The sequence below is a fragment of the Hermetia illucens genome, chromosome 4 (genome assembly GCF_905115235.1).
Source record: "Hermetia illucens chromosome 4, iHerIll2.2.curated.20191125, whole genome shotgun sequence".
Lineage (NCBI taxonomy): Eukaryota > Metazoa > Arthropoda > Insecta > Diptera > Stratiomyidae > Hermetia > Hermetia illucens.
In genome coordinates, this window is record NC_051852.1 from 114,571,589 (window position 1) to 114,596,444 (window position 24,856).

Sequence of the window (24,856 nt, forward strand, 5' to 3'; positions counted from 1 at the left end):
AAAGTGCGATCCGTCGTGGATCCTTCCTTCCGATCGCGACACTCAGGTCGCGACATTTACAGCTGCACACGAGTCGTTTTTTTAAGGTTTTGTGTAAAACAGAATCTTATTAAAATCGGTTTACTGTCTGTCTGCCTGCCCGTCATACGCATTTTTCTTGGAGACTGTAGCAGCGATTGACACCAAATTTGGTGGGAAGATAGGAACTGTGAACCCTAACCCATACAGTAAGTTACATCCTGTTACGTCGAATTTAAGGGAAGGTCCCCATACATGCAAAAGGGGGGTGTTAATTTTTTTTTTCACCAAGTATAGTCATGTGAGGTATCAAATGAAAGGTCTCGGTTAGTACTCTCCAAAGCTGGTCTTAGTTTTGACATTTATTGGAAAGGCGGGGAGTTCGGCGGGTCAAAAGTGATCATTTATTTATCAGGGCCATTCTCAAAAACTGCACAACCGAAAAATCTGAAAAAAATAATCAAGAGACTGCCAGTATATGGTGCTTACGCTCCAAAATACCTTCCATACCAATATCCCTTCAAACAAAGTCAATAATAGTATATTAGTATAATTTTCAGTAATTGGCTGCAGAACCCACGAAATTTTGCAGCAATATAGGTTATAATATGGAGATTCTACCAAGTTTGATGGAAATCTCACTATTATTAAGAAAGTTATAATAGGTAAAAGATGTCACTTCTTTGGAAATTCAAGATTTGAATGTCAACGGAAAGTGGATATTCTCACACAATATATACGTATATTACGTGTTACATACTAATGGAACAAATTCACACTTATATGTCTTTATAAAAAAAATATACAAAACCTTTCATACCTGAAGCCTCCAGCTTCCGGTTTCCTGATTTATTTTTTATTTTTTTATTTTTACTTCCGAATTTAGCTCATATATTGTTATATCGTTAGGTGCACGCGAAACCTTGCGTTTGTTCTGAGCATTTTTCTGAACCCGATGCAGACCCACGCACCGGCAAAGACACGTGAATCTTTGCATTGTGACACGTGAGGGATCGAAGTGCTCAAGGAACCCGCCCCCCTCTCGCCGCATTCCCGAGTCTGAATAGATCTTCCCTCTAGGTTGTCCCCGGCCACTTATGATATCGTAAACCCATTTGCTCATTACAGATTCATAACAACTTGTCTTCTTGGTTGTTATGAATCTGTAATGAGTAAATGGGTTTACGATATCATTTATTGTTTTAAATTGAAAGTATACGATGCTATTTATATTGACGCGTATGACTTCTCTCCAAAAATATCTCCCTTATCTTATTTATCTCTTAATGTCAAAAATTGAAAGAGCATCTATCCGGCCTCGTGGCCCTCATCCTGACAGGTGACCCGGTTGCTCAGGCGGGTGTATTCCCAGTTGTTCAGTCGTGGTGAGTTCCGCCGCAATTATTTCAGTGCGGAACTCGGGTGAATCTTCGTCAAGCTGCTCACACAGTGATTTGAAACTCTCACGACTGTAGAGTGAGGCGACTCAGCCATTTCTATAACCAGATGGAAACCTTCCTAAACGTGATGGTGATAGGTCGCTATAAAATCAACATTTAATAATCTAGATCATTTGAAAAATCACATAAATCTGGAACTGCTTCGCCGCATTGTTGCCGAATTCGATAGAAATGGCGTATAAATGGAGTAAATTGGAAGGATAATGGATAATGGAAAGTCGGTGTGATAAGATTCTCTCCTTTTTCACATAAAGACTGGTGAAGCGTTGGTGCATATCGACTTGTCACCGTACAATGCCATTTTGGACCTTTAAGTTTTTAAGGTTTTGGGTAAAACAAAACCTTATTAAAATCGGTTTAATGTCTGTCTGTCTGCCGGTCTGTCTATCTGTCCATCGCACGCATTTTTCGCGGAGATTGTAACAGCGATTGACACCAAATTTGGTGGAAATGTAAATGCTCACGCATACAGTAAGTTACATCGTGTTAAGCCCAATTTAAGGGGAGGTCCCCATACATACATAGTCATGAGGAGTATCAAATGAAAGGTCTCGATTAGTACTTTCCGAAGCTGGTCTTACTTTTGACATTTTTTGGAAAAGCGAGGAGTGCAGGGGATCGAAAGTCATCATTTATTTAACGGGGCCATTCTCAGAAACTGCCCAACCGAAAAATCTGAAAAAAATCAAGAGGCTGCCATTATATCTGCTAGACTCTGAAATACCTTCCATACCGATATCCCTTCAAATAAAGTTAATGATAGTATATTACTATAATTTTCAATAATTGGCTGCAGAACCCCTGCTACAGAAGTTCATCCCAGCAATACGAAATTTTGCAGCAATGTAGGCTATAATGTAGAACTTGATTCTAACAAGTTTGGTGGAAATCACACTATTACTAACAAAGTTATATTAGGTCAAAGTTGACACTTCATCGGAAATTCAAGATTTTGAATGTCAATATCAGTCGAAAGTGGATATTCTCACATAATATGTGTGTATATTACGTGTTACGTACTAATGGAACAAATTCACACTCAAATGTCTTTATAAAGAAAATACCCTAAACCTTTCATACCTGAAGCGCCCAGCTTCTGGTTTTCCGACATGTTATTGTTAATTTCTTAGAAATCTTGAGACAATGACTTTAGTCTTACTTTGTTTACTATATTTTAGGCTACCTACTCATGGTGATATTTAAAAATAAGAAATTTCCTATGTGCACGCAACAAGTCGAGACATTTTAAGGTGAAAACCTGATTTAAGAGTTCGAAAAAATCAACGCTCAATACAGCAGGTAAAGTTCGATTATTATAACAAGTCGGGAAACCGGAAGCTGGGTGCTTCAGGTATGAACGGTTTTGTTTGCTTCTTCTGTGAGTATATTTGAGTAGCCCGTTACGATATTCATTTAGCATGTCTGACTACCCACTTTAGAGTGATATTGATATTTAGATGCAGTAAATTTACAGGGGAGAGTCAATTTTGAGCTACTGTAACTTTGTTAGTAATAGTATTATTTTGATCAAACTTAGGGATAATATGCTTCATATAAACTGCGATAAACTCAAGGGCGGTTTTACTCAATTTTCCCAAAAATATGGTAATATAATTACCAACTTACTAACTTAATTTAAATAGATATCGATATGGAGCATTTTGGGTACCATATAGAGGCAGCTTCGTGAATTTTTTCAGATTTTTCGGTTGGGTAGCTTCTGCCTTTTTAGCAAATCTCAAAACTAACACCGGCTTCGAAAAGTACTAATCGAGACCTTTCATTTGATACCTCACATAACTATATTCGGTGAAAAAAAATTGCACACCCCCCTTTTACATGTATGGGGACCCCCCCTCCCCCCTAAATTCAACCTAAAAAGATATTACTCACTGCATGTCTGGGGGTCCACAGTTCCCACCTTCTCACTAAACTTCGTGTCAATCGGTATAGCCGTTTCTGAGAAAAGTGCTTGTGACAGACAGACGGGCAGACAGACATTGAATCGATTTTTGTTTTGCAAACAAAACCTTAAAAATCAGGAATAGTTGACTAGTGGATAGCCGCTGAAAATACTCGAAAAATGGTACTTTTCTTATCGGAAACTTTGAAGCTGGTTTTTAAGAGTTTTCATTTTTATGATTTCTCTAAATTGGCCGGCGTAATTGGAAAACACAAATAAACCTTTTGGAATGAATTACAGCTCGTTCTTAGTAATACTAAGTTATCTTCTGTTTGAACTAAGAAAATAAAAAAAAAATGTTTACAAGTTTTTAAAAAAATTGTAGATTTCTTCCAGTTTTCCCAAAAAAATAAAAAAAACACGCCTTTTTGAAACCTCTTAAAACAGACTTCCCCCTTAAACAAACTGTTACCAATTAGTACTATCCTTATAGAAGATTCATTCAGTCACTTACTAATTAAAACAGCCAGTGAAGACCGCAAAATCAAATGAATCTAGCGAAATAGGTGACACCAATATTGCTCCCATTGTCAGTAGCCAATATTCAATTACGATTCGAGAACATGTGTTAATCCCTAAATGTGAAAGTCATCTAAAAATATAATCCAACCACAAAAGTACCCACGATTCCATTTACTCATCGATCCGCACTATCTTTCTAATTTTAAACTTTTTTCCCACCATTATATCTAAATGACGCTCCCGATGTCCGCGAGATGCCTTGATAGATTTCCCTCCGGCATTCTTCCCGCAAACAATGCCGGCACCCGACAATGAGATGCAATAATTCAAAATAGTCACCGAGGTAATGGAAATGCATCATCACACCATGCATCAGCCATTATTCGGAGCGAGCGCCTAGAAACTGCAGTTGCAGCACAGCCTACGGAACAGAGGCAAAAGGCCTAGAGAAATGTGTGACGTAAGTTCAACATCGGTCGGTAATGACTTATTTTCAGTTTTCACTACACACTCGGAATGGAAAACATTTTTAGAAAAACGGGTCACTCGCGCTGACCTCCATCGATTTAAATTTTCCGCAAACATGACATTTCCAAAGACGATGTCCCGTCCCGTGATGCATGGCCGTCCGACTTTGATGATTTGCGGGGATATTTGGTTTCAAGGCCTCCAAAACAAATGGAGAGATTCGCATTACTCGCGTTTCGCGGATAATTGAATTCGGTATGATTAACATGTGTGGAAGAAAACGATGCAATTTGCAAAGTGGAACATAAACCTCAATTTTGAGGAATATTGGGCTATGATGAATGGTTTCAAGTTCGAGGTGGCAAAGCGTAAGTATCAGATCCACACTTGGGAGAGTGAATAAGAAACCTGCAAAAGTATAAGAAAAGGTGCTCGCCTCATAAGAAAATTCTCTCTAGCCTTTTCCTCCTCGTAAAGTAATAACTTTTCCCATACTGCCACAATTTTCTGGCTGTGGGTGAAAGCAGGCACAATGAGTTGCAGTGGGCGGGTAACTTAATCTGTACGGGTGAGGATGATTCAGCCCAGAAAGTCTATAAGGCCAATATCTATGGTAGAAAAAGGAGACGAACCGAACGCGTTGGCGTGAAATCCATGAAGGGTTACGTGGTTACCTTAGCGACAAGTCCCCATGTTGGGATGCTAAGAAAAACTCTTGAATATCTTGATTTTCTAGCTGGGCAGTACAGCTCACCTTCCCCCTCTCTTCCGCATATCCTTAGATATCCCACTGTTTCTCAGCCCTTCTCCCTAAAAGAACTGAAATGCATCGCTCCGGCACAAGCGTCTCTCCGCCCCTGCTACGGATAACGCCACTTATCAGCATGTACGCTGATTGACTTTTTATTCGCAGAGGAAACCTCATCTGGTGCAAGTTGAGTCCTCCAGAGCATTGGTCTATTATTCGCGTGGTATCCATCACAAAAACACTTAAGAACTCAGAACTTTTGGCCAGTTACCGCCCTATTGCTCTCATATGTTTGACAAACTGCTTAATTCTAGATCAAGGTTCGTATCAATCATTTCATTGACGAATACGAAGTCCTGCCTGCTAATTATTATACCTACTCGGCAGGCAAATCTATGCCTGCTTGCATCAATGATATCCTTTTACATATTTCGATAGCAAAAGGTTAAGGTCGGCAAGTGTTGGCGTGGTACAGGATGTGAAGAAAGCCTATGAGAAGGTTGATCTGGCTGCCCTTAGCGACATAATGTCACATTTCCGCTTTCCTGCCGAAATCGTTTTATGGGTGCCAAGGATAATGTCCAATTGACGCCTACAACTAGGACTGGACAGTGTTCAAGTTGGAAATGGCATCCCCCAAGGATGCGTTTTAAGTCCAATGCTGTTTAATATCTAACCAACATCAATGCATAATGAATGCTCAGATAGCATTGAAATCATACAATATACGGACGATTTTCTCATTTTGGCCACTGGAGATAATTGGTTGTCGACTTCCAAATGTTTACAAAGGTAGGTAAATGCGTTTGTTGATGAATCCCGAAGATTGAGCCTACAAATCAACATAACAAAATCCCAATCTATATCCTTCAAGGGAAGCAGGGTAACACCCCCGCCCCTTAAAATGACTAATTTTACCCTTGCTCATGTCAAATCCATCACCTTTTTGAGTAGGGACAAGGACGTTATCTTATATTATTTCTAAAACCGTAAAGGCCGGCAGGATGATTAGGGTCTATACATCAGTGGTAAGGCGCATTATAGAGTATGTCGCTACGTCCCCTAGGAATCCGCCAAACCACTTTGAAAACAAGCTCAACTCAATATCTGCTTGTATCCTGAGAAGATGCTTGGGGCTGACTAGAGCCACCCCATTGCACCATATTTATGCTTTGGCGGGGCCGATTCTTCGTTTCAGAAGGCCACTCCTGGCAGCCAAATAACTTCTTGAATTGAAGGAAAGAAATCCCAAAACCTATCATTTTTTGGTTCAGAACTCTCATTCTCTTTGAGAGTTTTTCTTTGACAAATAATCCTTTAGCCAATTACATCAGGCTACCGTCATGGCAGATAATAATTATCTCCTTTGAACCTGAAAAGCAGAGAATGGGATCCCATGTTGAATGTTACTTCAGTCCAACCGAAGATCGACATGTGGAAAGAGAAACTATATATAGATATATATATAGTTAACAGAATCTGTGCTATTGGATCAGTCAAAGAGAGTAGGATCTTCTTCAATGAAAGTTCCTCCATGCCGAGAGACTGCGTTCTGATGTCAAAATTGTTAGAGGCAACCATGCTGAGACAAGACCTTGTTACGGTCAACCTACAATACCAGGTTAATGGTAAGAGGAGAAATGTCATAGTTGCCTCTGCTTACTTACCTTATGATTCTCTGTGCCCTCCGACGCAAGAAAAAAGAGAACTGGTAATGTATGGAGAATCAAGTGGCCTTGAACTCCCTACGTTCATGGGGCCAAGAAGAAGTGAAGTAATTGACCTAACAATCTGGACTTCGAAGTTGTTAGAGGTGATTAGAAACTGGCGAGTACTAGATGAAGTCTCACTCTCACATCACCGTTACTTAGAATTTAGTCTAACTATTGCAGGCGAACAGCCTGTAATACAAAGACAAAACCCTAGGAAAACGGAAACGGCAAAATGTGGATTAAAGTTGGATCGACACTACTGAAAGGGAACACTGGCGAATTTAGATGTATTTCGGACTGTTGACTATAAACAACGAAGCCACAAATTTCAATTTTGATATAGTTTGGCTCCTGACTCACTAAAATATCATCAAAATTTTGATCCTGAGAGATTCTGCCTTGATTCTCCTTTTTTGGTGCATCTAATGACACTTGTCCTTCAGAAAAAGTTGACTGACGGTTTCGTCCAGGCCAGAGTCAACTCATCAGACGCTGTCTCACCTCTGCCCTGGGAACAGCGTGATCGAATGTAGCGACAGATGGTAATCGTAAACACGACGTGAGTGCGAACTATATTGAAGTGAAATCCGTTATAAGTTCATACCTAAGCCAGGCCGAAGTGAATTTTTTATTGGGGATGCTTGGAGTCTTTAATCCACACCCACTTGATCACGGATCGTCCCGCAGGTTGGGGTTTGGGTAGGGCTAACAACCATACACAGAAAACAACTTGTTTGCCACGAAAGGAACCTCGGACTGAATGGATTTCAGAACGACGAAATCGGAAACCAAAACTGACTAACCTGCGTTCCCTGTACAGATCGAATGCTGCTCAACAGCTTGCCGTTACCCTGTCCCAATATAAAGCTGATGTAACAGCGTTAGCCGGAGGGGGAGCGGTTGTCCACTATACCATGTATTATAGTGGCCATCTAGTAAACGATGAAGCCAAGAAAATGAAACCTACTGTTATGGGCTTTGAAAACATAAGCTTGCGAGGAAAATTTAGAAGTATAAGCCGCATTAACGTTCACGATCCTAAGGGGGAAACTGCAGAGACGAAGAAGGATACGAACAGGAACGAACAGACGGAGTCCGTATTCAGAAGATACGTCAGCTCCCACTGTAACCATAAAAATACCAATAATAATGGGCTATGGGTTATTCAAGTAACAGTGTCGTTCAAAATGGAAGTACCTGGTTTGCGAGGAAAGTGATCTAGAAACAAACATTGGCCTATCCATGATGCTGATTGAACGCCACCACCTTTCAATCTTGATGAATGTCACAACAAAAAGCGGCAGCAATATAAACTCGAAGCATATTTTGCTAGCATGGTGCCTCGGGCTCGAACACCGCCTAAAATCCAGAATCCCGTTTAACAATCAGGTGAGAATGAAGACTGAAGCCATCCACAACAAACTCCTCCGTAACACCTATAAGGGGGAAAGGATGCTGCAATAACTGCAGCTGATAATGGTCCTGGAGATGAAGCATTGGCAGATAGTCTTCACAACTACCTGAAAAATGTTACCATTGATACGATCACAAACACACTTGGCCCCAGTGGTAAAAAAAGTCGGAACGGTTGGTTCGATGAAGAATATAACCCAGCAACGCAACAAAAGAAGGCTACACACCAAGTAATGTTGCGCTCTCAAAACGCAGCCACGGGCAGAGACCTACCACAAACTTCATCCGGTGGGGAGGAGAACCAACAAGTCTGAACTCGAAAACTACAGTGAACAACCACATCAAGCCTTATATATCTCGATGGCCGAGGGAAATCTGAATTCCAACCTTGTGGGCATATTGGAGCGATAGGTTGAGCATTTTGATGAACTGCTCAACAACCAGAATATCGGCGAGTTCTAGGTCGCGCCAACTGAAAACGAAGGACAAATACTGCCACCACCAAGTATACCAGAAACAGACAAGATAGCATTTCTTATTGGAGTCAAGGACTAAATTGAGAGAGCTAATGAAGAAGAAGATTAAATTAAGATGCGAAGTTTGTCTACTTTACTTGTACCCGCAAATATGTGTATTTTGACGACTGTTTGGCATCTTATGTTTATGATCAGAAGTTCAGAGGAGGGCAGGAGCGAAGTATAATCAGTGGATATTGTGTTTATCAAATCGATTGAAATCATTGAAACTTCTGAATAATGGGCTAAATTTTGTCATCCGAAACAAACCAAACTACTCATCGCAAAACTACATAGAAGTGGGAATCATGCATAAATACTCCCAGACGTCGCCGATCACTTCAAAAGAAAAAGAACGGGAGAAGAAGATAATTTAGGTGCTCAGATAAAAAATCTTCAAGCGCACAAAAGGAATGCGATAGTTATAATGGAAGAAGAAAACGAAAGGAATGAAGGAGAAGCTCGAGAATTGACCGTAAAGGAAACTCGAAACTGATCTTTTTCCACAACTCGTACCTCCACAAGTACAAAAAGTCAATAGAAAGTGCCAAATCATAAGGTAACAATAGACCAAAGGTCTCTTATGCTACACTACAGTGTTACTATCCGGATGAAAGGGCTTCCCAAGGTCTCCGAGCTAAGTTTGGAAATGAAGGGACAAACTTTTCCCGGAAATAACCCCAACATATCAAATAGCCATATGGTCAGAGAAGGTATTTCAAAATATTAAGAGAAACCGTTTCAGCCGAAGTCAGAAAAGAACTCTTGCTCTTTTTCCGGAGTTCTTCGGCCAAACCAACAATCTCTTAAGTAGCAGATTCATTATATCGGTAATAAAGTGGTCTTTAATAGGTGAAAGAATACATTAAACTGATCAGAATCTGCATGGAAGGAAACTACTCCACCTTCCGCTTCAGGCATGAAAGATTTTTGTGTATTTCTTTTATAAAAACATTTCAGTGGGCATTCGTCTCATTAGTACCAAGCACGTAATATATGCATATATTATCTGAGAATATACACTTTCGCGAACAAATGCAGCCTATTTTAACTTTATTAATAATAGTAGGATTTCCACCAAATTTTCCAGTATGATGCTTCCTACTAAACCTATCGTAACGAGGAGTATTTTGAGGCATAGATACCCTCTTTTAAATATATAAGAACACCCCTCATAAGTTCTACGGTTGAAGGGCCCTGAGAACAATACTTATTACATTTTCGAAGCATAAATTTTGAGCTCTCACTCCCCTATATTTCACCCAATATTAAAAATGATGACATGAGTCTCGAAAAGTACTAATCAAGCCCTTTCATTTCATATCCCACGTGACCATATTTTATAAAAAAATGCTGCATCCCCCTTCGCAAGTATGAGGAGAACCTCGCTTATACTCGACAGAAAATGGCATCATTTACTGTACATAAAGGGATTCACAGACCACACCTTCTCATCAAATGTCGTGACAATAGCCTGAGCCGTTTAGACAGACAGGATGTTCCACTGGAGACTTCGTTCTCGTTACATTCAAAATAAGGAGAGCACAGAAGTATCCCCTTATTTTTTGTTTAACTTTTATGGTTATATCCGACCGTTCCGTATGGGACCTAGCCTCAATTAATCCAACGACATCTTATCTATTTTTTCAAAGAAGATGACGAGGGCTACGCAAGCTCGCAGCAGAGTTGCCAGGACGTTTGTTCCCGACCCCAAAAAATGTCCGGCTCAGCCTAGCAATGGCCGGGTGATGGTATTTAGGTTGAGGACACTAAAATACTTTTAGCCGCAAATGCGCGATCTTAGTACAACCAGGGAATTGTGGTTCACCCTAAAGCGATTTGCTCGAAAGCAATTTACCTGGAACCAGTTTTTTGTCCGAAAACAAATACTTATCCATGAATAAAACTTTGGCCTCAGCAAATCTCACCGAATGAAGCCACGGATCAGGAATGCTGGCAAAAAGAACCTGCTTCGGCTCGACTGTTAAATACTGGGTCCCAATTGGAAGAAGTAGAGAGAGGTAGAGGTAGAGAACCAGAGTCTAGACTTAGGCTCTCCTTCGATTAGGTCAGGCTTGAAACCTCACTCAGCGTTGGTTGCTCACGATCGAAGTTCTTTTTTCCTTCCTTTTCCTTCTTGTTGCTTTTATTGTAGATTTCATAATTGGTTGCCCTAGCAAATGATTTAGCAGGGGAATAACGTCGATCTCGGCAAAGCCCCTCCTTGACACAAACAAAGCTAATTACAGACGAAGCTGCCTGATAGCAAGAACTGGGCTAATGGGAACACCCAGCACTGAACTATTGAATTTATAGGTACTATCAACTAGGTTATTAAGTTGTTGCAGGTAAAGAAGGTTGAAAGTGTGGAGCCACGAAGAATAACTCTCAGGAAGAAGGTTCTTTTCAAGGAAGAGGAATCGATTGAGTTTATGTTGCTACAAGAGCAAGACAGTCACAATTATTAAAGCAGCCTAAGTCGGAATTGGAAAGTGTCAATGAGGGTTTGATTTAGGTGCAATTGGAAGAGAAGCACTAGTTAAAACCAAACATTTTCGAAGCCTGGTTGATGAATGCAAATCAGAAATGAGAGAGGTTGTTCACGCAGGAAATACGGAAAGGATGTTGGGAAGCTTATCCAGCAACCACCAACGTACAAACATGTCTAAACTGAATTTTAAGACAGCATAATCTAAACAGATGGTACTGGTAAACAATTTGTCGTCATCTACGTAGAGTAAACATGGGTAGGTAAGGGAAGATAGGAGACCTTTAATAAAGCTTTGAAATGATAGTGGACCTAAAATGGAGACTTGAGGAACTTCAGAGGGCAGAAAAAAGGAATGCGATGTGCAACAATTAAAAGAAACCCTGCAAGATCAGTTAGAAAGGTAGGTGGTGAGCCATAATGATAACTGATTGGGGATGTTGAGTTCAGAGATCTTGGATATGAATATATCATGGTTAACAAAGTTAAAAGCTTTAAAGAAATTAGTATTAGTGACGTACATGTTCTGTCGTTTATTAAAACATTTAGGGACAAAGTTGGAAAAGGCGATTAGATCGGAGCAGTTGATCCTTTATTTCACGAGACCCATGTTACTCTTTCTCTGTGAGGTGATCGAAGTGCACAGTTTCCCTCGGAGATGAACAAGAGGAGATGAGCTAGGTGACGTGTTAGTTCACAAGTGAAATCGGATGACCGCTGTGAAGGGTTGAAATAATTAGGCCCTCTTTCGAAAGTTGTGAAAAGTAGCAATCTTGGACACATTCGTTAATAATTATGTTTATACGGATGGAAGTGTATTGTCTACAGTTAACTAGAAAAATGTTAGACAGCCCATGCGGACCAGATCATATTGACAGAGTCACTAAAGGAGACAAATATCGTACCAAAACGTAAGTTCCAGAACTATACTACTATAACTGAAAAACTATAAGATAGGAAATGGGTCTATAATGAAATATATACCTTCTTGTCGTTAGAAAATTGGATAAAAATCATAAATTTATCATTTATACTGAATTATATTTTTTCAAGTTTTTTTCCCTTGTATTTAATTAAGTTGGATACGAAATTCGTTCTAAATAGTACATATATATAATATATTATACTATATATTCATCTATATATAAAATACTTTCACCTTACTTGACAGTGGAGGCACATGTCAAAACTACTGAACTATTTTATAATGATTTAAGGATCAAAGAAATTTCATGATATTGATAAAAATACTAGGTTCTCCTTACTTACCTCAATTGTTCATTCTTCTCCATGGTAAAATTGAGCGTACTTCCAATATACAGTTGGCGAACATTTCCTACAACACTTGCATTGAATGGGCGTTTATCCGGACATAAGCTGTCCAGAGCAGCGCTAGCACTCACACAACTGTACAGAACAGCACTTCCCAGCCACAGGAACCAAATTATACACATCTGGGACACAAATATCTAATTCGTCCTTAATCCAATCAGTTTATTAAGTGGGCACTTTCACTTATGAGGTAAAGATTTGCTGTTTTAACTCCAGTGCTAACACTATCAAAAATTGAGGTGTAGCTCTGCCAATAGGAACTCGGCTTGTATTAAATATTTTTGATCCCAAGCACAAAAGCACAGAAGTTACAATTTTCAGCTACGTTATCCTCTAAGATGATAAGGTATCGATCTGTAATAAAGGAAAAGCATGAAGGTTAGAAAGAATTACCAACTAATCCTAAATATTTTGCATTAATTATGGATTGCCTTTCTCGACCTTGCTTGTACCTAAAATAGTGTCATCATATCCAAAGAAGGTTCGCAAAAAAATTCATTACATGGTCTAATTTCGTTGCATCTGAAAATTCCAATTATTCATAGGACCTCAATTGCTTTCACCCTTCATGCTTCTAACACTTTTGCCGCGAGCGAAGATGGGGCCGAGTTACCAAAAAAAAGATTTGCCCCAGTAATTGAAAAAATCGGATCAACTGACAGTAATTTTCAATAATATTAATGTTTTCCAGTTCTGAAGTGCGATTTGATATCAGATGATTCAACTTAATCCTTTAGTGATAATTAGTCAGAATTGACGTAAGCAATTTTTCCGGGCTCTCTGGTATGAATGGCCGCCATAACCTGTTCCGTTGAAGAGTGCGCTACGAGTAGTTTCGTGCTTCCAAAAGTTTTCCACATACTCGGACCCTCACCTCACCCCAAACATTTTCTACTGGATTGGCATCTAGTGACTAAAATAACCAATCCTTTCTATTGATTCCGTTTTTCCCTTTCCATTGTAAGCAGAGTTAGTTCTCATATTTTCAAGCATTGCCTTCTTGAATGGCCCAATCTTGATTTCCGCCGTACAACCCTCTTAGTCAATATTCCCCGCCTATCAACATTTGTCAGCCTAATATCTGACAAACTCCCTTGTCACGTTAAATTACTTTCCTGCCTTCAAGTGTGTCTCTCTTCTTTTTGAGGCTTATCCCAAAGTTCCTGTCCACGTTCCGATCCGTTCGATCCGAAACACATAGTCGAACACCACGTTCTAGATTGATGGGCGGAGTATCCACCACAAATACCTCGGAGGAAACAGCGGAGTATCAAAGTTCCTATTGTTATTATTGAGCCCGCATAAAATGTCAGGGTCACGAAGACTACCATTTCTAATGCCATCACTAAAGAAACCAAAAAACTCAAATCGCCAAATAACCCTCAAATCGCAAAAAAGAACCTTCTCGTGGAAAACAAGGCGAAATTCTTCACGTAAATATACTCTCTCTTTGGAGGGAACCACGTCACTCACTGTTCGTCAAAACCACATTTACATTGAAGCGTGCTGTTCGCAAAACTCTTCCTCGCATCGAATGCGAAGCAAGGAGGTCGCAGACTGAGCCTTTGATCAGTCCCCTTCGACGCCTCCTTCGAGATCGATGCTTTCTCATCAGTAAAAATGATAAATCACAATTTTGTCGGCTTTGAATAGATTTTTGACAAGTGTGACAGCCCATGCGGGGCAGGTGATTATCCCAATTTGCCTGCCAAAAACCGTCAAATGCACCAAATCCGTCAATATGACGCACGTTTTCGACATGTTCTTTCAGTCGAAAGAAGTTTGATTCTCAATATGAATATCTATGTTATGGCATCCAGCAATCCACATTATATCCGTTGGGACCACTGACCTGAACCCAAATTGCTCCTAAGTGAATACACCTCACAACTAGTGCTGCTGTGTGAAACCAAGCCAAACTACCGATACAAAGCCTTATTTGACGCCGTTGAGCAGTCGTTTGGTCACCGCAAAAATCGCAAAAATTGAGCGCTGTTTCTAGATTCAATATGGAGGAACTGCTCCAGGTGCTTGGTTATTGTGGTGTGGAGGGAGAAGAAATCTCGGATGTTTTAGCAAAAGAGGGTTAAATCATTCTCATGCCCGTTCGGAACCAGTCAAAAACTGGGAATACGCTTCCCATAATGGCAAGTGGCAGAATATCAATGTTACTAAATACTCTAAACTTTTCCTGTCAAGTTTATCCTATCGGAAAGCAGGAAGACTTGCATTAGTATTGTGGGCATTCTGATTAGCCATAATTCACTAGCTAGGCACATGTTCAGAATAGGGATTCTTTAAGATGATAGGTGGCCATCCCGTAATGATGAAGCTGGATCCATGTACCATTCTATACGTGAGTGCCCGGCCTATGGAGGCATCAAACCTCAAATTTTTGGTGCTGATGTGCTCCAACTACAGCGGGTAGCGTCACATCCATTGACAGAAATCCTACAATATATAAACGAATCCGGAATATTCCGTTAAACAGGGGAATCGAGTACAACGGGCCTCTAGGGCCTGAATGCTCTGAGGCTTTGCCTCTCACTATGCTCACACATACATACAACTCTTATTTAGAAACTTTAACCTTTTCTATTTAGACAAACCTAACCAATAACCCCCCATACCTTGCAGGAGCTATGGGATTGCTGGCCCCGGACAAATTTCTTGCACCACAACTCTTCCTTCCCGTCCGTACCCCGAAATCTCTTGAAAATACATCCAATCAATCGAAACAACCACCGGCTTCTGATCCACCATTGAATCGTTTTCCAGGAGCCAACTCCGCCCAACTGACAATTCAAAATTCCAGATTGCAAGGTGTGAATCAAATACCTAACATACCACCTCACTGGGTACCTACATCAATAATAACTGTCGTAAACTGCATCGTTAGCTGGCCATATGCCCCCACACGTAACATTACTCACTTTAGACCGCCACTTTCTACTTATAATGTCAGGAACAGCCCCACCATTTCCTCTATATGTGACGAATTTGTGCCAAAATTTTGCATCGATTTCCGCAACCTTACCTCTCTCCGATGATATCATACAAGACATCCACTGGAAGAAAACTCTACGGTGAAGGCTAATTAAAAATGATTTTCTTCCCCTGTATAGTAACTATTTCCATGCCCACGTCTCCAGGTTTGAAGCGGAAGCATCAATTACTTTCCATCATTCCTTACTGCCCTGCTCTTAAACAACTAACCAAGACTGCACTGTTCCAATAGCTTCTCCTGCCAAGCAGACTCACTGGTTGTTCACAATGTTCATCAAAAGTTGAGAAAGCTTGACAGAATCCCTGCCATAACCCTTAAAAAGCACTCTGTATCGATCAGTTCTCTTTCTTCAACATTATCCAATAAACCCTTCCCTCCGAGCCTAGGATGTGCTTAGATTAGTCCCATCGAAAAGAAAAATGAAAACCATCTTCTTCCGGATATTTTCAAGCATATCTCTATCCTTTCAACCTCCGTCAAAATTTTCAACTGAACTATCAAGTCAATGGTAATAGCATTGCGATAGAACCAATTCTGTCCTGAATTTATCCTTCGATAACGGAACTGGATATTCAGTTAAGCATGCTCAAAGTAATCAAACACTACCTCCTTAATGTAAGGAAAGCTTTCAACTCTGTACGGTAGTATGGAAGGTTCACAAGTAGATTGGTTTCCAATCTGATTCTTCTTACTTATGCAAGAGAGAAATTTCCGAGAAACCAATAGCTATCTTCATCGCGTAAAATGTCACGTGCATCGAGGAAAAATCAAGAGGAATTTTCAGTCCAAAGTGAAGTTCGACAGAGTAGCATTCCATCGCTCATAATATTTTTCCTTTCCAGCAATGTTGTCCTACATGCTGCTTATCCACAGGACGTGCCACTAAGCTCGATAGCACCCAGCGTGTTAATAGCACTAGTTCTACCTTCTCGTCTTCATTCTGATAATGCACACCCCTCAACATCAGCAACAAGTTGAAGCTTTTCCGCGTCCTCTTTATGTACGTTACTATATCACCGCGAAAACGGCGATGAATAAGTGACACTATCAGGAAGGATTGCTGGCTATGCCAAGCGACCAACTATCCGAGAATAGCCGACAAACGAGACTTCCAAAAAACAAACGGCGCAGAACAGTAGAGAAACAACACGGTTCACCTACTAAGGAGAGGTGATATTAGGAACAAACTGAAACTAGAAACGGTGGTGGAAGATCTAAAAAAAAACGTCTTTAACGTATATGAGACCAGCCATCCGGCTAAGACAGCTAAGTCATCAAGGAATATATCCAGGGAAACAGGAACCTAGCCAGAATGAGAACATAGGTCGGAGACTGGCCGAGGAACAAAAATTCACTAACTACAACGCAGGGAAGCAAAACGAAACAGCTTCAGGCAATTCAGTGAAGGGATCAAACAAACCACAGAAGGAGCCAAGCTATACCAAGCTATAGCCAAAGGCAGGGCACTATCTTCTGTCTGTCTGAAGAAGGAAGATGGGACATTTACCTAGAATGAGGAGGACCTGGGTCCTACTCCATGACAGAAGCCAACAACATTCAGCCAGACAACAATGAACAAAAGGGTAAGAAAGGAAACTGGAAAGTAGTGAAAGAAGTATGTTAGGAAGCAAGGTAAGGTGAGCAGTGGGAAGCTTTAAGCCTCTAAACCCACCTGGTGTAGATGTCATCTTCCCAGCACTACTCCAGAGAAGTTTAAAGCCTCTCCAAAGGTTGGTAAGCGGCAGCATAGGCCGGGGTACTGAATGAACTAATGGACGTGTTAACAGATACTGGAATACAGGTTCAGAGTTACGCCGAGGACATTGTTTTCAATTTTAGGGGCAAATATAAGGATACCCTATGTAATAGAATCCAAACTGAATTAGGGGTTACTAGTGCCTGGTTTAGGAAGGCAAGGCTGCGTATCAATTCAGCCATAGTACCATTCATTAGGAAGCGTGAGCTTGATCACCTGAGAGCAATAGGGTTACATGTCAAGGAAGTGAAACGAATAAGAGAGGTCAAACATTTGGGAATTACGCTAACCCAAAAATTACTCTAGACGACGAATGTCTGAAACACTTGTCGGAAAGCTACGAGGGCTCTGACGACTTGCTAGTCCATAGCAGGGAGATACTATTTTGGATATACACTGCAGTAGTAAGGACAATGACTGATTACCAATGGGACGGTAATCTGGGCAGAAAAACTGAACTCAGGATACAAGCCAGGAAATTGCACAAACTTCAAAGAAGGCGTGCGTGTGTATCCGTAGAACAATAATGGCATGATTAATCCCTCTCCACAAATTCAGAGGAGGCCAATCTTCAGGTGAATTATTTATACCAAGGGATAAAATTACAACGAGGTTTCACTTCGATAGGAAATTTAAAACAGGTTGACAAACTTGAAGAGCGTGGCTGTGACATATGACAAAAACCAACAACTGATTACATAGTATACGGACGGATCCCTCACAGAGGAAGCGGGCGTCATTGGTCCAAGAGAAATGTGCTCTGAACCAATGGGTAAGCATACTAGCATATTTCAGGCGGAAATATATGCCATAGAGAGATGTGACTCCTTCGACCTCCAAAGGAACTACTGACGGCAGAACATTGCTGATCTGACCGTCAGCCAAGCGGCGAACAAAGCACTTAGGTCTAACCAAGTGAACTCTGAATTGATATGGGAAGCCTTGAGGGACTGAATACACTCGGCTTACACAATAAGTTCTGGTTGGAAGGCAATGTGGCAGCGGATGAAAAAGCGGATGGCCAAGAAGGGAGCAGGGACGCCTCTACACCGACCAGAACCCTTCTATGGATTCTGAAACGGGTCTGTGGTTATGACATTAAATAATGAAAAAGAACGGTTGAGAGAACTATACTGGGCGAAAATATAGGGCCTACAAATAAGTTCTGTCGGTTTTTTCTTTAAATTTGAAGCTTTATTGTGAAAAATTGGTTATACATTCATTGTTCAAAGTATTGCCCATCGCTAGCCACAACTTCCTTCCATCTTTCAGACAATTCATAGATACCATCGCGCCAAAAATTGGCCTGCTTGGCCACTATCCACTCATCGAGCCATTTTTTGAGTTCGTCGTAATTGGAGAAGTCAAGCCAAGCCATGCTGCATCGACCGGAACAAATGGTAATCAGAAGGAGCAATGTCTGGAGAGTACAGCGGGTGGGGTAGGACTTCCCATTTCAACGTTTCTAGATATGTTTTAACGGGCTGTGCGACATGTGGACGAGCATTGTCATGTTGCAAAATAACTTTATCATGCCTTTGCTGGTATTGCGGCCGTTTTTTCTTGAGTTCGCGGCTCAAACGCATCATTTGACGTCGGTAGAGTTTGCTCCTGACCGTTTCGTTCGGTTTTAGCAGCTCATAGTATACCACACCCAGCTGGTCCCACCATATACACAGCATGATCTTCTCACCATGAATATTCACTTTGGCCGTCGATGCTGAGGCATGGCCGGGGTATCCCCACGTTGCCCGACTCTTGGGATTATCGTAATGGATCCACTTTTCATCGCTACTAACTATTCGATGCAGAAAACCCTTTCTTTCTTGCCGTTGGAGCAGATGTTCGCACGTGAAAAAACGGCGTTTGACGTCTCTTGGCTTCAGTTCATACGGGACCCAACTTCCAACCTTTCGGATCATTCCCGTTGCTTTTAAACGGTTGGAAATGGCTTGGTGAGTGACTCCAAGTGTTTTTCCAAGTTCTTCTTCCATTTGTGATGGATCTTGGTCGAGCAATGTCTCTAATTCTTCATCTTCAAAAATTGTTGGCCGTCCGGCGCGCTCTTCGTCTTCCGAGTCAAAATTGCCACTTTTAAACCGTCCAAACCACCTCTCCCACGTTCGTTCAGATAGAGCATGGTCACCATAAACTTCCACCAAAATGCGATGACTTTCGGTTGCTTTTTTCTTCATATTGAAATAATGAAGTAGAACTCCCCGCAAAAACACATTATTTGGTACAAAATTGGCCATTTTCGTAGATGAAAAACGTATTGTTGTTTACACTTCAATTAAATAATTTATACTGACGTTTGTGCCTATTGACAGTAGCTTTCCGATCAATGTTTGGAAATGGAAGTGGAAATGGAAGTGGATCAATGGAATAAAAAACAAGCTACGCCATCTATTGTGAAAACCGACAGAACTTATTTGTAGGCCTAATACTAGCAATAGAGCAGTCCAGAGTTCTTATGGGGGGACACGAACCCAAGCGTACAAAGGACTGTTTAACCCTCGCCAAGAAGAACTACCGGATCATAGTGGTAATACTCTCTGGTCACTATCGACTAAACCATCAAATAGGGAAGCTAGGGATATTTACGAGCACTGCCTATAGGTTCTGTCGAAACCTCCATACATGTTCTGGGACAGTGTCCAGTACTTATGCAAAATAGGCCGAGATGCAAAGTTGAAATACATGAACGTAAGAAATATATAATAATTCCTGGTGGTGATAGGCTTGCTTGACATACGATAGTTAATATGTACACTATTACCAGTAAAAGGGGCACACTCGTTTTTTAAGGACGCAGTGCAACTTCCCTTAACACAATAGTAATAATAAACAGTGGAGGAAGAGTGTAGGTTTCTTGGGAAAAAGCTTAAGTACATTTCGTCGAACCTCTCTCTCTCTTCTCTTTATGCGAAATCAATTGGATATTCAACTTTATCAACTGCAGAAGTTCCAAAGTGGAAAAGAGGTGGAAGGCGACAAAGGCTTACTTTAACATTTATGGAATATTTTCCCAATTGAAGCTGATGTTTTTGTTTAAAAGAAAATTTATCTTTCGGTTCCAGTTTGAACCCATCCAAATCAAGTCATCATATTCGCAGTTTTCAAATTCTATTGAAAGTAATAAAACATGAATGCGGAATTGAAATGCAAATCAATTTAATTCAGTTTTATTTCAGCAAATTTAATATCATCTCAATTTCATTTAGGGAAATAGGCGCGCCACACTAAGATCTCTAGTTCTATTGATTGGCACGCAGCAAGGGGTGCAAATCAATTTCAGTGCATAATTGCATATGTGCATCTGCGAATATATAACATAAATGTTTAGAGCGAAACTATTCCCTTTATTATGCATAAACTGCGATACATAAAATACCAAACCAGACGCAACGCATCCACGTGCCTCAACAACACTTTCCCCAAAAAGTAACACCAACTACGTAGAAGGCCGCGGAATTTTCGATACGGCCCACTGCATTTTATTGATTTGTTTATGGCAGAATATCGAATTAGTGCATAACAAATTGCATGTCCACTTAGAATAGAATATGACAGAATAGGTCAAATGATTTTTTGCAGAAATTTAAGTCAATTTCTATGAAATATGAGCACAGGGAACTGGTTACGCAATTTTGACCGTGGTCTATTATTTAGGCTGGTTTCTCCACAATGAACACATGGAATCGTTTTACCATTTGAAGGTTCTTGAAAGGACCAAAGTATTCACTAATGTCTAGAGAAAGTTTGAAATTGTCACCAAAAGTTTAACAGTAGAAACAAACGAACTCGGGCAGGCTAACATAGGTTGTTAGCTAAAATTTTGCTTAGTAAGGAGTTACAGGTTCTCCTTAAACATCGGCTCCTCGCGAGATCTGGAATACCTGAAATACCTGACACGAGAAGCATCTACTACCTAAAGGTAAAGAGTATAACTCATTTCGCATCCATTCGGAGGCCCCTCTTGCATTCATATATCCTTGTGATTACCCTTCTTGAAGATCTTGAATCTTTAAACAAGATTAAAGCAAGGCGGAATGTATAAAACGGAAGATGTCAGCGGATCTAAATAATATTCTACTGTATGATGAATGACGATAGTGACCTAGACGAGTAATATAAACATCCTGGCGCGATCGAAATAAAGAGTGAGAGGCCCCGGTATACTTGACGACGTTACGAAAAAAATTTGTTTAAAAACGGATCATAACACAAATCTGAAGAAAGAATCAGACACTAAACGTTTACAACTTCCAACAAGTCTGAAAGTTTCGTTAGGCGTAACTCTCACAAAGGACAATGACGAAATAATGGGAATCATCAGGCGGATCATGCTAGAAATATTCACAGGAAAACCATACATAAAACTCTGATCTCTGAAGTCAGACAATTTCGTTCACCAATGAGAGTCCTTCTTTGCACTTGTAGAGTCCTTCCTTGCATTTGTAGATACTTTTGCGTTCTTTAGGAAGGGGAAGAACGAAAATCACGTAGTAAGTTCTGGAGCAGTGTCGTAGGCAGGCGCCACTTTCAAAATTCCCCAATGATCTTACGATACGCCTCGTGCCAAGAATATCAGGAAGAATAGAGTAGATGGCACTCATGGTACGTCATCGGAGCCTCCAAATCAGGGAATTCCTGTCACCAACAAGAGGGGAGAGGAGGAAGGGAACTCTCAGTTCAAGGAACCCCCTGCCATCCGGTATGAAGACAGCAACTCAGCATCGCCTTTGCCTTTTCTAATCAGCACAAGCCTCGCCACCTTCCAACGAGAAGATCATATGCCCTCTTTCAGGCAAGCGTTGAATGCGCCGAGCAGTAGGTCTGGCCGATGTTAGAACACCGGTTTGTATACCTCTGCTGGAATACTATTGTGTCGTAGCGCCTTTTTGTTTTTCATAAAGAGGGTTGCCTGTTCCAACTCTTTTATAAAGGATATACGGGGTGCGCAGGGAATAGTGCCTGTACCATGCAGTCCATCTGTTCTGCCTTAAGTGAACACGGTTTCCGCAGAGCCGCGATTTTTCAGATTACCAGTTTGTAATCGAGTCCCCGCGGGTACCCATTCACCTCGTCCACCAGTTCCTGCCAGCAGCGAGCTTTACTCCTGTTTATTGCGCTGCAGAGTTCCCTTTTGGCTGACCTGTACTCTGTCATTATGCTACATTTCTCCTCCCGGTCGTTTAACGTTGTGATAAGCGGCGGAGTCTGTGACACTCCAGAGTTCTGCAATTTCCACCGTCTACCAATACAGAGAAGATTTGCCACGTTTCGATGCCCTCCTAGGCATGAAAACCCCGCAGGCTGTTGTTATCAGGCTCATAACTGAATTTACGGCAGTGTCAGCTGCAGCGCCACTGACCCCAGGAGTACCCTCCAGCGTGGCCCCACCTGTTCCAAGAGTTTCGACAAACCTCCCGGTGTTCGCTTTCGCAACGTTCCCTGCACAAAAAGTGCGCCGGGGTAACGTACATTGAGAGTTTGTGTTAACCACTTCAAAGGCAATGTATTGATGGTCACTTGCCGAGAAGTCTTTCAGAACTTGGCACTCGTCATATGTATGCATTGATATGGTTATATATGCTAATGAAGCTTTGGGGTAGTGCCTAATTTACATAGATATATTTTTACATTAAACCAGAGGTGTCCAATATACGTGCTGTATATAAATCGGAAATATGTGCCGATCAATTTATATACCTACGTGCATGGATAAGTATAGTATTCTAGGCAATAGACAATGTTTGTTTATTTAGGGTGAACATGATATCTACATATGTAATATGTACGTATATCTTGTAGTTTGAAAAATATACGGAGGAATATTTTGTGTTTTTAGCAAAATACGAATGCAAAAATGTACATAGAAAGTTTCTCACAAAGATGAACACAAAGCCTTTGTACCCAAAGCACCAGCTTCCAGCATTCCGACTTGTTTTTGTCTAGGGATAAGATCGTCCTGAGTCTGCCATCCACTTGGTACATTAAATTTAATGAGTGCCTTACACTAGGCAAGGACCACTTCGTTTTGGGCAAGTACCCAACTTCTAACAAAATTTTGCTAACGGTTTCGTTCAATAGGATAAAGGTAAACTCATCAGACGTTACCTCATCTCAACCCTGCGAACAACGCTGATTTTTGCCCTAGAAAGAAGGACTGGGTCACTCCTCAAAATTAGCACGATCTGCCACCAAGTAAATGTTATCTAGGATCTGATTAGCCCAGGTTTCAAATCAAGAACTTTCCACCGTTATAAATCATACCCGTGCAAAAGCCAGTGATACCTGTAGGCGCTTTTGGGTACACTGTTCTGCAAGGAAGAGGTGAGGCAACGTCTGGTGAGCTGTGGTTGTAGTTGCAGAGTCTCTAGAAGGTATGCATTTATGTCAACTAATTCACGCCACCAAATCAAAGTGTTGGCGCAATTTCTACCCACCTATTACTAGCTTTAAGTGACAAGTGTAGGTGCGAGATCTAGGTTTGGTTTGGTCTTATTTGTAGTAAGAGACGTGTGGACTCGCACCCTGCAAATTTTAAAACTTCATTGCTATCGAGACGTTAATAACGCCACGGATAGTCACTCACTTCACAACTGGAATGTGCACACGCTCGTCAACAATAGTGGCGAGGGTCCTCAGAATGTTTGCTTTCTTCAATTTAAGCGACAATTCCAGCTATCTAAGCAGGACATTCTGGACCTAAATGAAATAAAATGGTGGGACTCTGAAGAGTACTCCTCTCCCCCATGTGGGAATGTGCTTTTGTACTCCGGACAGATGTGAATCCGGTATCGAGTAATTTCTGACGACTAGCGCAAGGCGCGCTTTCTTGACCTGGGAGCTGATTTCTAACAGGCTTCTAATTGCAGGACTCCGGTCCAGCTTACGGAGCATCAGAATTGTAGAATGCTGCGCACCAACGGAGACTTCCGATATAGTGGGAAAAGGTGCTTTCTCCACATCCTCGGCCACATCCCGAAGGTTCATAAGATCTAGTTGACTTCGAAATCGTGGGAGCGGATGAACGAACGGAAGGGGTTGAAGGCTCCACTGACCGTTGCGAATGATGGCGAGCGTGATGTGCCCGAAATCCAATAACGAGTGAAATTCCGAAAAGTTCAGTGTGTTGTATGCCGTAACAAGAGAGAATTTGGTATTGCGCTGGGTAGGGAAGCGGAAGATATCGCAGATCGCAATGATTTCAGAACTGTATACCGCGTCACGAAAGAGCCTACATGAACAACTGAAGTGACGGAAAGAACACTTCACGACGCTTTTTAACCGTATCATATCCGGCGAGGTTCTACCCTTAAGTGTGGCAATTGCAAAGGTATATGCATGCTCCCTGCCATTGCAAAGACAATGACTAAAATAATGCTGGAACGCATCAAAGAACATCTCGAAAGCTTGATCGACAGAGAGCGGGCTGATTTCTGCTCCGGACCCTCCTGCATTTACAACATCAGCATCCTACGCATCATTTTGGAACTGTGCGCAGA

The 24,856-nt window shown here is 41.2% G+C and overlaps 1 protein-coding gene across 2 annotated transcripts in view; it reads right to left on the reverse strand.

Annotated features, from left to right (window-relative positions):
- The window catches only part of LOC119656185, a 125,757-nt gene that overhangs the window by 82,533 nt on the left and 18,368 nt on the right, over window positions 1–24,856 (reverse strand). For both annotated transcript variants that reach the window (XM_038062536.1, XM_038062535.1), the window contains exon 2: window positions 12,517–12,933. In XM_038062536.1, coding sequence (XP_037918464.1) covers window positions 12,517–12,701 — 185 coding nt within the window. In that variant the 5' untranslated portion in view covers window positions 12,702–12,933. The remainder of the gene's footprint in view (window positions 1–12,516; window positions 12,934–24,856) is intronic.